General features: G+C 36.3%; 1 protein-coding gene across 2 annotated transcripts in view; it reads left to right on the top strand.

The window, feature by feature from the left end:
• Positions 1 to 7,650, top strand: part of LOC148954853 (pyrimidodiazepine synthase-like) — a 317,734-nt gene extending 310,084 nt beyond the window's left edge. The window contains exons 5-6 of one of the 2 annotated variants that reach the window (XM_089098949.1): positions 5,660 to 5,775; positions 7,463 to 7,650. In XM_089098949.1, coding sequence (XP_088955075.1) covers positions 5,660 to 5,775; positions 7,463 to 7,579 — 233 coding nt within the window. In that variant the 3' untranslated portion in view covers positions 7,580 to 7,650. The remainder of the gene's footprint in view (positions 1 to 5,659; positions 5,776 to 7,462) is intronic. The other variant, XM_089098946.1, reaches the window with a different exon arrangement.
• Positions 7,651 to 13,869: the final 6,219 nt, after the last annotated feature.

Genomic DNA, 13,869 nt, shown 5'->3' with positions numbered 1-13,869 from the left:
TGTGTGTGTGTGTAAGTTTTTGTGTGTGTGTAAGTTTTTGTATGTGTGTGTTTTTTTTTGTGTGTATGTATGTGTTTCTGTGTGTTTGTTTAAGTTTTTGTGTGTTTTTGTGTTTTTATTTGTGTTTAAGTTTTTTTTTGTGTAAGTTTTGTGTGTTTGTGTTATTTTTTGTGTGTGTTTGTGTGTGCTTGTGTGTATGCTTGTGTGTGTGTAAGTTTTGTGTGTGTGTGTGTGTCTTGTGTGTGTGTTTGTGTGTGTGTGTGTAAGTTTTTGTGTGTGTAAGTTTTGTGTGTGTGTGTGTGTTGTGTGTGTTTGTGTGTGTGTGTGTTTGTATGTGTTTGTGTTTGTGTGTTTTTGTTTTTTTGGGTGTGTTTTTTTTGTGTTGTTGTTTTTTTTTTATTTTGTGCTCGTTTTGTTTTGTGTTTTTTTGTGTTCATTAGTATTTTTTTGTTTATGTTATTTTGTGTGGGTAAGTTTTTTTGTTTTTGTCATTTTCTTCGTGTGTTTGTGTGGTTTCGGGTTTTTGTGTGTGGGTGTGTGTATGTGTGTGTGTGTGTGTGTGCATGTAAGTTTTTTTGTGGATGTAAGTTTTCGTGTGAATGTGTAAGTGTTTGTGTGTGTGTGTGTGTGTATGTTTGTGTGTGTGTGTGTGTGTTAGTTTTGGAGTGTGTGTGTTAGTTTTCATGTGTGTGTGTGTAAGTTTTCGTGTGCATGTGTAAGTTTTTGTGTGTGTAAGTTTTTGAGTGTGTGTGTTAGTTTTAGTGTGTGTTTGTGTTAGTTTTGTGTGTGTGTGTGTGTGTTAGTTTTTGTGAGAGTGTGTGTGAGTTTTTTTTTGTGTTCAGTTGTTTTGTTTTGTGTGTGTGTGTGTGTGTGTGTATTTTTGTGTGTGTGTGTAATTTTTTGCGTGTGTGTGTTTGTGATAGTGTGTTTGTTAGTTTTAGTTTTGTGTGTGTGTGTGTGCGTGTAAGTTTTTTTTTGCCTGTAAGTTTGTGTTTGGTTGTAAGTTTTCGTGTGATTGTGTAGTGTTTGTGTGTGTGTGTGTGTGTGTAAGTTTTTGTGGGTGTAAGTTTTGGGGTGTGTGTGTAAGTTTTCGTGTGTGTGTGTGTAAGTTTTGTGTGTGTGTGTGTGTGTGCAAGTTTTTGTGCGTGTGTGTGTTTGTTTTTTTGTGTTCATGTGTCAGTTTTTTTTTTTGTGTGTTTTTTTATTTTTGTTTTTGTGTGTATTTTTTTGTGTGTGTTTGTGTTTTTTCTTGTGTGTGTGTGTGTGTGAGTTTTGTGTGTGTGTGTGTGTGTAAGTTTTTGTGTGAGTGTAATATTTTGTGTGAATGTAAGTTTTAGTGTTCATGTGTAATTTTTTGTGTGTTTGTGTGTGTGTTAGTTTTTTTGTGTGTGTGTGTGTAAGTTTTGGGGTGTGTGTGTAAGTTTTCGTGTGTGTGTGTTAGTTTTCGTGTGTGTGTGTGTGTAATTTTTTGTGTGTGTGTGTGTAAGTTTTTGTGCGTGTGTGTAAGTTTTTGTGTGTGTGTGAGTTTTTGTGTGCATGTAAGTTTTTGTGTGCATGTATGTTTTTGCGTGTGGGTGTAAGTTTTTGTGTGTGTGTGTGTGTAAGTTTGTTTGTTTCTATTCTTTTGTGTGTGGATGTATTTATTTTGTGTGTGTGTGTGTAATTTTTTTTTTGTGTGTGTGTGTGTGTAATTTTTTGTGTGTGTGTATGTTTTGTTTTAGTATTTATGTGTAGGTGTGTGTGTGTGTGTGTGTGTGTGTGAGTTTTTGTGTGTGTAAGTTTTGGCGTGTGTGTGTAAGTTTTCGTGTGTATGTGTGTAAGTTTTGTGTGTGTGTTTTTGAAATTTTTTGTGGGTGTGTGTGTGAGTTTTTTTGTGTTAATGTGTAAGTTTTTTTGTGTGTGTGTGTGTGTTTGTTAGTTTTTTTGTGTGTTTCATTTTTGGCGTGTGTTTGTGAGTTTTCGTGTGTGTGTGTGTGTGTAAGTTTTGCGTGTGTGTGTGTGTAAGTTTTTGTGTGTATATCATTTTTTGTGTGCGTTTAATTTTTTGTGTGCTTGTTTTAGTTTTTGTGTGTGTGTGTGTGTGTGTGAGTTTTTGTGTGTGTGTGTAATTGTTTGCATTTGATAGAAATATTTCGTGTGTGTGTGTGTAAGTATTTTTGTGTGTGTGTGTATGTTTTTGTGCGTGTGTGTAATTTATTGTGTGTGTGTAAGTTTTTATGTGCATGTATGGTGACCGGGGGAGGACCTTTGGGGCCCAGGGAGGGCGTTTGGGGATCCGGGGCCCTTGAGGATTGGGTGGTCTTTTGGGAGCCCGGGGCACCTTTGGGGACCGGGGGAGGACCTTTGAGGACCAGGGGAGGGCTTTTGGAGGTCTGAGGAGGGCGTTTGGGGGATAACATTTCGAAATTTTTACTTTTTAGTTTACTTTTTTTGCGGCGCATCCCTGCGGCGCATCCTGCGGCGCTTTCCTGCGGTGCCTCCCTGCAGCGCATCCTGTGGTACTTTCCTGACCCACAGCGCATCCCTGTGGCACATCCTGTGGCGCTTTGCTGGCCTAAGGTGCATCCTGGCAGTGCTTCTCTGGCCTGATGGACCTGTGGGAACCAGGGGAGGGCCTTTGGGGGCACAGGGAGGACCTTTGGGGGCACAGGGAGGGCCTTTGGGGGTCCGGGGGGACAGTTGGGGGCCTGGGGGACATTTGGGGACCGGTGGAGAGCCTTTGGGACTCCGTTGGTCCTTTGGGAGCTCGATGGGCCTTTGGGGGGCCCGGGGATGGCCTTTGGGGGTCTGGGTGGGCCTTTGGGGGCGCCGGTGGCCCTTTGGGAGCTTTGGGGAGCCTTTGAGGACCGGGGGGACAGTTGGGGGCCTGGGGGACATTTGGGGACAGGTGGAGGGCCTTTGGGACCCCGTTGGTCCTTTGGGAGCTCGATGGGCCTTTGGGGGGCCCGGGGATGGCCTTTGAGGGTCTGAGTGGGCCTTTGGGGGTCGGGGGGGACTGTTGGGGGCCTGGGGGACATTTGGGGACCGGTGGAGGGCCTTTGGGACCCCGGTGGTCCTTTGGGAGCTCGATGGGCCTTTGGAGGGCCCGGGGATGGCCTTTGGGGGTCTGGGTGGGCCTTTGGAGGTGCCGGTGGCCCTTGGGGAGCTGGGGGGGCCTTTGAGGACCGGGGGCTTCCTTCGGGGTTGGGGTAGGAGGATTGGAGTCCTTTGGGGTTGGGTTAGAGGACCTCACAACACTGTTCAAATGAAACTTGTGTATTATAACAACCACAAAGTTTCACCATTAAATTCTCTTCTAAAATCTCTTCAAAAATCATCTTTTAAAATGTCTCTAACTGTTTCGCCGAAATAATTCCATAACCTGTCTAAAACAGTTTCGCCCAAATAATCCCTAAACGTAATTCAGCGTGTTCCTTTTGTTTTTTGGCATCTCTGCGCTAATGCATTTCAAATTAATAAGAAACCTGATTCCCGCGCGAAAACAATTCATCGCTAAGATGTTTCTTGGAGAATTGTTTCCATGGCCTTTGGCTATTAATATCCTTTGGAGTTCGACCAAAAGAGTTGTTTCTGAGGCAAAGACATTAATGACTTGGATCTATTCCTGGAGAATCGTTTCTATGCGAAAATTTTTAAAGTCTGACAGATGATGTCATTGGTTGATTGATCTGTCAAGAAAGGGGAATTAATTTGTTGTTTTTAAGGGGAATTATTGATTCACGATAGGTGAATTGAGGTCGACAGCACAGGTGTTTGACATTCGCTGAGAGCGTGCACTAACAACAACAACAACATCGACCTTGGAAATTTAGGTCATTGACCCCATTAACCACGTGTTCTCCCTAATGATTCTATGCCCAAATATGGTACCCCGTCACGACTGACATTACCACGTGTTCTCCATAGGGAGTCTATGCCCATATATGGAGCCCCGTCAGTATTCTATGCCCATATAAGGAGTCCCCCCTGTAGTTATAGGGTCACTTCTACTAGCTATTTATTCTAATTAACGGCATTTGTGATTAGGGGGTCATTTTTAAAGAATTGGAACAAAATTCGAACTTTTGCTTAAAGAGCAAGGTATTGAAAAGGGGGCGAACCCTCTAATATACGTATTAAAAATATATGAATATAGAATTTCGTTACGTAAGTTAATTCGTAAGTTACGTATATTTACGTATATTTTTGTAAGTTACGTAGAAATTATCAACGCCTCGCTCTTTAAGCTAAAGTTTTTTATTGTTTTAAAAAATAAAGTTGTGAGACAGAGTCAAACTTTAGCGTAAAGAGCGAGGTGTTGAGGAGGGGACAGCCCCTTTCATGTACGGAATAAGTGTTATTCCGTATATGAAAGGGGCTCTCCCTCTCTCAACACCTCGCTCTTTACGCTAAAGTTGTTTTTTTTAAATAAAGTTGTGAGAAAGAGTCAAACTTTAGCGTAAAGAGCGAGGCTAGATGGATTTTTTTTGGCTAGATGACTTTCTCGAAAATTGTTTAATTTTATTTACAAACGCTTTAATTAGTAATAAATATACGTAACTTACAAATTAACTTGCGTAAGGAACTTCTATATTCGTCTATTCTTATTACGTATATTAGGGGGGTGCACCCCCTAGTCAATACCTGGTGTGCACCCTTGGGCGAACCCAATGATACACGTAATAGTTTCTGTTCGTTTTAAGTTTTGATGTTGAAAAGTTTTTCAGTTGAAAACTTTCTGATCGTTTTTTAAATAATGCTGGGAAATCTGGCGCCCCTTCATAGCAATTTCCCTTCCCCCATGAAAACTTCCTCCATGGAAAGATCCTCCCACGTAACCCCCGATCCACCCCCCCCATTACCAGAAAAAAATCTCCCCTGAAAACGCCTGTATATTTCCCAATAACCAATACTATGTGTAAACATTCGGCAAAGTTCATAACTTGCAGCCCTTCCCCCGGGGACTGTGGGGGATTAGGTTATCCTCAAAGACACTGTTATTATATTTTTTGACCATGCTAAACAAAATCGCTATCTCAAAATTTTGATCGGGTGACTTTGGGATAAAAATAAGCGTGAAATGGGGCTAGTTGCCCTCCATTTTTTTGTTCACTTAAAAAGGGTACTAGCACTTGAAATTTACGTTTGAATGAGCCCTCCTGCGATATTCTAGGACCACTGGGTCGATGCGATCACCCATGGGGAAAAATAAACAAATAAACACGCCCGTGATCTTTCTTCTGGCAAAAAATACAAAATTCCACACTTTTGCAGATATGAGCTTGAAACTTCTACAATAGGGTTCGCTGATACGCTGAATCTGATGGTTTGATTTTCTATTAATTTTAAGGGTTTTTTTCCTTTTTTCGAAAATAAGGCAAATTTTCTCAGATGCGTAACTTGGGTAAGACTAAACTTGATGAAATTTATGTATTTGAAATCAGCATAAAAATCTAATTCTTTTGCTGTATCTATTGGTATCAAAATTCCTTTTTAGAGTTTCGGTTACTATTGAGTCAGGTCGCTCCTTACTTACAGTTTGTCACCTTACAGTTGGTTCGTAGTTCGTTACGTAAGGTTTTTTGAGACAGGAAAGAAAACAAGAGATCTATTACAAGTTTACAGTAGCAATGGCTACTAACGTCTCGAGAGCATATTAACTTTCATTGTCCTTTTCTAGGAGCTCAGCCGGGCATGCTTGACTACTCAATTTGGCCGTGGCTTGAAAGAATCAGAGCAATATCGACAATATATGGCAACACATTAGATGTAGCAAAGAAAAAATTCCCAAATATAGTAAGCTCCATTTGAACGAGTCTTAAAATTCTTTTATTCTTAATTGTGAAACCAATTTTTTCAGAGAGGGGGCTTTCAAGAATGTAGTCAATTTTTTTTAGGGGGGTAAGGGGTGGGGAAGATCAATCATTTCAGGATGGTCAAACACAGAAAAGATTTATTTAGCAATAATGTAAACAAAATAAGAAATGTAAAATTACACAAAATAAGGAATGTAAGATTTTCGTGCATGTTATTTTTGTAATTATACTCATTTTTCCCTCTAAGCACTCCCCTGGCTCTTCTACAAGCTACTTCACAAAGACCTTAGAAATTTGGAAACGTGTTTGAACAACGGTCCTCAGACATTCAGTTCACAGTAATTTTTTGAAAAACAAGGGAAATCTCTGTTTCCCTTTAAAAGCTGTCTCTACTTTTAATATTTCGACTTCACGTCCAAAAACCATTATCAATGAAAAAAATTAAGTAAGAAAGTTTAAACAAAACACACAAAGAAAGGTCAAGAAAAAACAAAAACATCAAACAAAATTCACATCTTAAGCACTTCCAGTATCACCATGCAAATAGCACGAATTTGCGCAGCGGTATGATAAACTAGGTCGTCTCTTGCACAGTTGGAGTTTGAAATATCTTATTTGAAAGAGTTTGGAATTTGAAAGATATTTCAAACTCCAACTGTGCCAGAGAAAACCTAAGTTATCATTCTGTTGTGCGTATTCGTGCTATTTGCATGGTGTTATAGTGATATTGAAATTTATTAAAATATGAGTATTTGTTTATTGTTTTGTTGCTTGTTTTCCTTTTCTTTATATGTTTTGTTTAATTTAGCTTTATTCGATTTCCTGTATATTTCGTTTTTTTTCTGTTGATAAAGGTTTCCAGATGTGAAGTCAACATATTTGGATTTCTTTATCGTTTAAAGTTAGATAGTATTTTTTGTTTTGTATAAATCTTAGTTTTAAAATATTACTCCCATTTTCTTTATATTTTTATTTGTTAGATTCTGTAAATAGAAAGGCAGTGTGGTCTAAGATATTTCTTTCTTATTGGCTATAGACCCATTGTTTTTATAAGTTCACCCCTTTGGGTTTTTATCATGGTAGGCTGGTCTTTCTATAGTTTATTTTTATATTAATTTATTAATAATTAGCAGATATGAAAGTAATATATTAATTTATTAATAATTATATTAATATTAATTTATTAATATATATTATTATATTATATTAATTATATTAATTAATTATATTATATTAATTAATATAAATTAATTATATTAATTAATTATATTAATTTATTAATAATTAGCAGATATGAAATATCACATGAAGAAAATTACTTTTAGCCAGGAAATTGATTTTGTCGATGTAGAAAGGGGATTTACACTTTGCTACTTGGCGGCGTAGCTTTGAAATATTTATATTAAAAATGTAGAAATAACTATTCCATGACCTTAACGATTTGTCACCTGACTTGTTTAAAGTAATTAACTATACTTGTAATTTTTACACGATTCAAAAAATTAATCCTGTGAACAACCAGAAAAAAGCTAGGCTTTAGCCTTCACAAAAAATTGTCTTATTTTATGGCGGCTTAAAAAAATAAGATTTCTCTTTTTCTATTATAGCGGAGTTTTTTTTTATTTCCCTTTCTAAATATTATTTTTAATATTTGTTTCCAATTCCAGAAAGTATGGTGGCAAAGGATAATCGAAGACCCATGTGTTAAGATTTCGTTTCGAAGTTCCGAAGAGCATCTTGACTTTATCCAAAAAGAACTCCAAGGTCAAGCAGTTTATGCTTAAAATTTTGTGTTTTTGTATGTGTTTATTTGCAACATTTTTCCTGAAAAAGATATTAAAATGGATATAGTTTTTTTGGTTTGAAATTCAATATTCGCTTAGCAGCAGAAGCGTCAATTCAAAAACACTTTTATGCAGGGGGGGGGGGGCAAAATACATTTTATAAAATCAGGGGGGAGAATATGGTTTTTTATTCAGTAAAAATACCGAAAGGTATTTTTTCAAAATCTAGGCTGGCAATAGCCCCTCCCCCCAAAATTGAAATACTTGCCTAGCAATTCTTATAACTATCAATCAAACAGTTCGTGGTAACGATCTGCAAGGTAGGAGCGATGCGGCTCAATAGTCGCCAAAGCTCTAAGAAACAGAGTCTTGATGAAAACAGATACATCAAATGAATTGGATTTTGATTCTTATTCCAAATATGTAAAATTCGTCAAATTTAATGTTATTTATCAAAAGTTACGAGCCTGACAAAATTTGCCCAATTTTTGAAAAAGGGAGAAACAGCCCCCAAAAATCAAGTGATCTTAATGAAAATCCCAACATCAGATTCAACACACCAGAGAGCCCTAAATTAGTGGTTTCAAGCTCCTATGTGCAAAAATGTAGAATTTTGCATTTTTTGCCATAAGAAAGATCTCGGATGCGTGAACATTTTTTTTCCACCTTTATTTTCCCCAAGTTTTTTCAACTGAAAGTAAGGAGCAGCATTAAAACTTAAAACAAATAGAAATTATTACTTATATGTGGGGGGGTCCCCTCCTCAATACCTTGCTCTTTAGCCAGAGTTTCTTTTAGAACTTTTAAAATAGCTTTACAAGGGAATCTTCTATGAAGGGGGTACCAAATTTCCTAGCCTTATTTAAAGAACTATCAGAAATTAAATAAAAAAAACAAGTTTTTTCAACTGAAAGTAAGGAGTAACACTAAAACTTAAAACGAACAGAAATTATTATGCATATGAGGGGGTTCACCCCCTAGTCAATACCTCGCTCTTTACGCTAAAGTTTTTTTTAGTACTTTCAAAAGAGCTACTTATTCTAATTAAACACCCTTTGTGATTCAGAGATCATTCTTAAAGAATTGGAACAAACTTCGAACTTTGGTATAAAGTGCGAGGCAAACCCAATCATATACGTAATAATTCATGTTTGTCTTAAGTTTTAATATTGCTCCTTACTTTCAGTTGAAAAAACTATTTTTTTATTTAATTTTTATAGGCTCTTATAATCAAACAGTTCGTGGTAACGATAAAGGAGCAATGCGGCTAAAAAGTAACCGTAACTCTTTGTGATTCAGGAATCAATTAAACGGCCTTTGTGATTCAGAAGTCATTCTTAAAGAATTAAATTTTAAAAAAACAAGTTTTTTCAGCTGAAAGTAAGGAGCAACATTAAAACTTAAAACGAACAGAAATATTACATATATGAGGGGGTTCGGCCCCTCGTCAATCCCTCGCTCTTTACACTAAAATTCGTATTTCTATAAGAATGACCTCTGAATCACAAAGGTCATTTAATTAGAATAAATATCTCTTTTGAAAGTAATGGAAAACACTTTAGCGTAAAGAGCAAGGTATTGACGAGGGATGAACCCCCTCATATATGTTATAATTTCTGTTCGTTTTAAACTTTAATTTTGCTCCTTACTTTCAGTTGAAAAAACTTGTTTTTTCTATATAATTTCTGCTCGTTTTTTTAAATAATGATGGGAACTCCAGTGCCCCCTTCATTGAAAATTCCTTCCCCCATGAAGAATTACTCCATTTAAAATCCTCTGACGTAAACCCTCCATGATAAAACAGTTCGTGGTAATGAACTGTAAGTAAGGAGCGACCAGGCTCAATAGTAACCGCAAACTCTTAAAACCGAAATTTTGATACCAATAGATACATCAAAAGAATTTTATTTTTAGGCTGATTTCAAATATATAAGTTTCATCCAGTTTAGTGTTACCCATCCAAAGTTAAGAGTCTGAGAAAATTTGCCTCATTTTCGAAAAAGGGGAAAACAACCCCTAATTGTCATAGAATTTTAATGAAAATCACACCAACAGATTGAGCGTATCTGGGAACCCTACTGTAGAGGTTTTAAGCTCCTATCTACAAAAATGTGGAATTTTGTATTTTTGCAAGAAGAAAGATCACGGACTGGTGTTTATTTATTTTATCTAATTTTTGTTTGGTTTTCTCCTCAGGGGTGATCATAATGACCCAGTAATCCTAGAAAATCCAAAGAGTGCTCGTTCAAACGGAAATTAAAAGTTCTAGTGTCAATTGTAAGTGCCCAATAACCTTGGAGGGCAACTAGGCTAACTCCCACGCTCATTTTTGTCCATAGTCACCCGATGAAAATTTTGAGATAGTCATTTTGCTCAGCATAGTAAAAAAATCGAATAACTATGTCTTTGAGGATGACTTAATCCCCCACACTCCCCGAGGGAAGGGCTGCAAGTTATGAACTTTGTTCATTGTTTACATATAGGCTAGTATTGGTTATTGGGAAGTATACAGACATTGTCATGGAGGACTTTTTTATGAAGACATTAATAGACATTTACTCGGAAACAATTCTCTTTGGAAACAACAAATTAAGTCCCCTTTCGTGAATCAATAATTCTCCTTAGAAACAACAAATTAATTCCCTTTTCGTGTCAAATCAATCAACCATGACATCATTGTCACGTGTGATCTAAACTTTGCCCGGGAACAATTCTGGTCGAACTCCAAAGACATTAATTAACTTGACGTCATCTGTCAGACATTAATTAACTTCCCCGGAAACAATTTGATTAATGACTGACAGCACAGGTGTTCCATCTCCCTAGGGACTCTATGCCCAAATTTGGTGTACTGATAGGAGATACATTCTTTTGATAGCCGAATTTTGTACTGTCACGAAACGACTTAAACGACTAAATAATTTTTTTAATGGCTGGGGGAGGGTTGCGCTCTCTCCCCTACCCCTCCTTCGAGCCACCCGTGCTTAAGCAAGCTAAACATTATTTCTTCAGACATCACCCCTAACCTCTTGATTTTCAGAGCAAATGAAATTTTTAGAATAAGTTTATGATAGTGAAGGAAACTGTATAATAAACAGGTCATGCATGGAAGAATAAGAATTCTAGATCTGAAGTCACCGTTCTTCGAAAATTTTCCACATCCTCAATCCATTGTCACGCTATTAGAGTTTAAACTTCCCAAAAATTAATAGTTCATATCCCAGCCTCAACATCTTGGTTTTTATCCCACTAATGGACTTCTTTGAAGTGTGAAAATTGTATAATAAACATGTTAAGCATACAAATATCAGAATTCTTTACCCTTTTTCTTAGATTCCACACAATCCCAAAATTCTTAGAATGGCCCTTTCATGTGCTCGGCCTGCAGCAAATAATCTGCCTGAGCCCACACCTAATATATTGCTCTTTTTTTGTAATGAGCCACCTAGAATTAATATTTGAAAATTATATGAGCAACCCGAGGTTAAACACACGAAGTTACAGACATAGCTGCAACCATGAAAAAGTAACTAAAAATTTTAATTTCAAGTTGAACGAGCCTTCCCTAAGTTTCCTTGGCCATCATAAAATGATGTCATGACGTTATGATGCGTAAAAGATACCACAAAATTAAACTTTATATGGAAAAATTGAACAATATGTTAATCCATTTGCTTTTGTCTCTTGAATAGGGGACTAAAACTTTCAACATCCAATAGAATGAACCCGTTCCGAATTTCTACGACAAGCCGTTCTATTCATAGAAGGGCTATTCATAGAAGAAGCCACACTATTCTTAACTAATTTCTGCCTAACCGTGGGGCATTTGAAATAGCTATCTCAAAATTTTGAACTGGCATTTTGAGAATTACTGGAGTAAGCCTTTCAGTAAAAACAGCATGGAAGTGATCTGGATACCCTCCAATCATCTTAGACTCTTTAAAAGGTCACTGTAGCTCTCATTTTTACAATTAAAAGACCCCCTCCAAAGTTTATGTAGTTCTTCTTCTATAGGAGGAGACCGAAGAAAAAAACTAATACGTTGAAGGCAAACGGCTTTTTTCTTGGGCAGCGGCACTACACCACCTCTAACTTATATAATTTTTGTGTACAAAAGTTATGAAGCTGCTGCCCCAAATGACAACCCATATAGCCCCAGCCCAAATGTCAAAAGCCGATTTTAGTTTTAGCCTATCTTATCTTCAATATGTTATTCAGACTTTTCTTTACATGATGATTTAAAAATCATTTACGTAATGTCTTTATGTCATTACTTTGTTGTGCAACGTCAAATATACTAGGCCTGTCTACGAGGAAAAACTGATATAACTGTTAAAATTTTCTAACATTTCTCATTCAGGTTAAAAGTGCGTCCACTTGTAAGCCATGTGCCAAAAAATAGATAACAATGCGCACTCTCGTTGGCATATAAACTTTCAAATTAAAAGAAAGAATGAGTTACAAAATTACAACCAGCAAGATTTATCAAAACATATACAATGACATGATAAAGAAACGATGTTGGTCTGAAATCCAAATTAAAATCACCACAAAGTTAAGCAAGGTTTAGTAAAAATTGGTATCTTATCCAATTGCTCATCTAAAAGTATACCAAACTCATCGATATTACACGATGGGGGTCTATATACAACAACTATAAAACATTTAGAATCCTGAGATTGTAATTCTAACACCCTACTTTCGAATACCATTTATTGTAAATTCTGTTTAATAAACATTATTGTAAATTCTGGTCGTTTTAGGTTTCATTTGTTTACTAATGGTGATTTATATTAGTTTTGTGCTTAAAAATTTATTTGACTTTATTTGTGCTCATCTATGGTGTATTGTGGCTCTCTAATTTTCTTTGAAAAACTTCTTTGTTTTTTTTTCTTTTAATAAACTCATTAAAGAATATTGTGACAGAATGTGACATCTAGAATTTCTAAGGAGACAAATTTAAAGGCTGAGTAATATTATGTTTCTGGAATATTGAAGCTTTTTGTTTTTATTCATTTGCATATATTAAATAATAGCTTAACAGAACATTCAGAATAGTTTATCAGAATAATCTGTTTTTATGTATTTTTTATATCAAAGAATAGCGTGACAGAATGAGACATCTATACTTTCTAGTATCGATGAATTGTAGATTCTTATACCAATAATTCTTGAATATGACCATTTTTCGTTTGATTACTACTTCCAGTAGCAATAATAACAACTCACTACTGGACCAAGCCACCTGAGGCCAACACAGCTATACATGCTCCTGCACCCTCTCAATCCATTCAAAGCTTCCATCTTTACCCCCTACCAAGCACGCTAATATTTAGCATTGAATAACTTTAATTCTAAATAGGTACCTCTTGACCAGATTAAAAAGCAAATATAGTGTTAAACTAAGATATACATCTAGATAAAAAATACCAAGGACAGGACAGTAGTCATGAATCTTGACCTTGGTTATCAAACAGTTTAATTAGTTGCCTGTACCCCTTCATTAATACTCCAAATAACTTTATGCATTTTGAGAGTATTTCACTAATTTGACAAATGCTCTTATAAGAATAAAAAAAACAAATTTCTTCAACTGAAAGTAAGGAGCAACAATAAAACTTCAGACGAACAGAAATTATTATGTATATGTGGGGGGTCGCCCCCTCCTTAATACCACGCTCTTTACGCTAATTTTGAATTTTTTACCAATCAAACAGTTCGTGGTAATGAACTGTAAGTAAGGAGCGACCAGGCTCAATAGTAACCGCAAACTCTTAAAACCGAAATTTTGATACCAATAGATACATCAAAATAATTTTATTTTTAGGCTGATTTCAAATATATAAGTTTCATCCAGTTTAGTGTTACCCATCCAAAGTTAAGAGTCTGAGAAAATTTGCCTCATTTTCGAAAAAGGGAAAACAACCCCTAATTGTCATAGAATTTTAATGAAAATCACACCAACAGATTGAGCGTATCTGGGAACCCTACTGTAGAGGTTTTAAGCTCCTATCTACAAAAATGTGGAATTTTGTATTTTTGCAAGAAGAAAGATCACGGACGGGTGTTTATTTATTTTATCTAATTTTTGTTTGGTTTTCTCCTCAGGGGTGATCATAATGACCCAGTAATCCTAGAAAATCCAAAGAGTGCTCGTTCAAACGGAAATTAAAAGTTCTAGTGTCAATTGTAAGTGCCCAATAACCTTGGAGGGCAACTAGGCTAACTCCCACGCTCATTTTTGTCCATAGTCACCCGATGAAAATTTTGAGATAGTCATTTTGCTCAGC

This window comes from Artemia sp. Qi Xiang Cuo, chromosome 2, assembly GCF_049724085.1.
Source record: "Artemia sp. Qi Xiang Cuo chromosome 2, ASM4972408v1, whole genome shotgun sequence".
NCBI classification, from domain to species: domain Eukaryota; kingdom Metazoa; phylum Arthropoda; class Branchiopoda; order Anostraca; family Artemiidae; genus Artemia; species Artemia sp. Qi Xiang Cuo.
The sequence above is the reverse complement of the archived record's forward strand: the minus strand, read 5'-3'. Positions and strand labels throughout refer to the sequence as shown.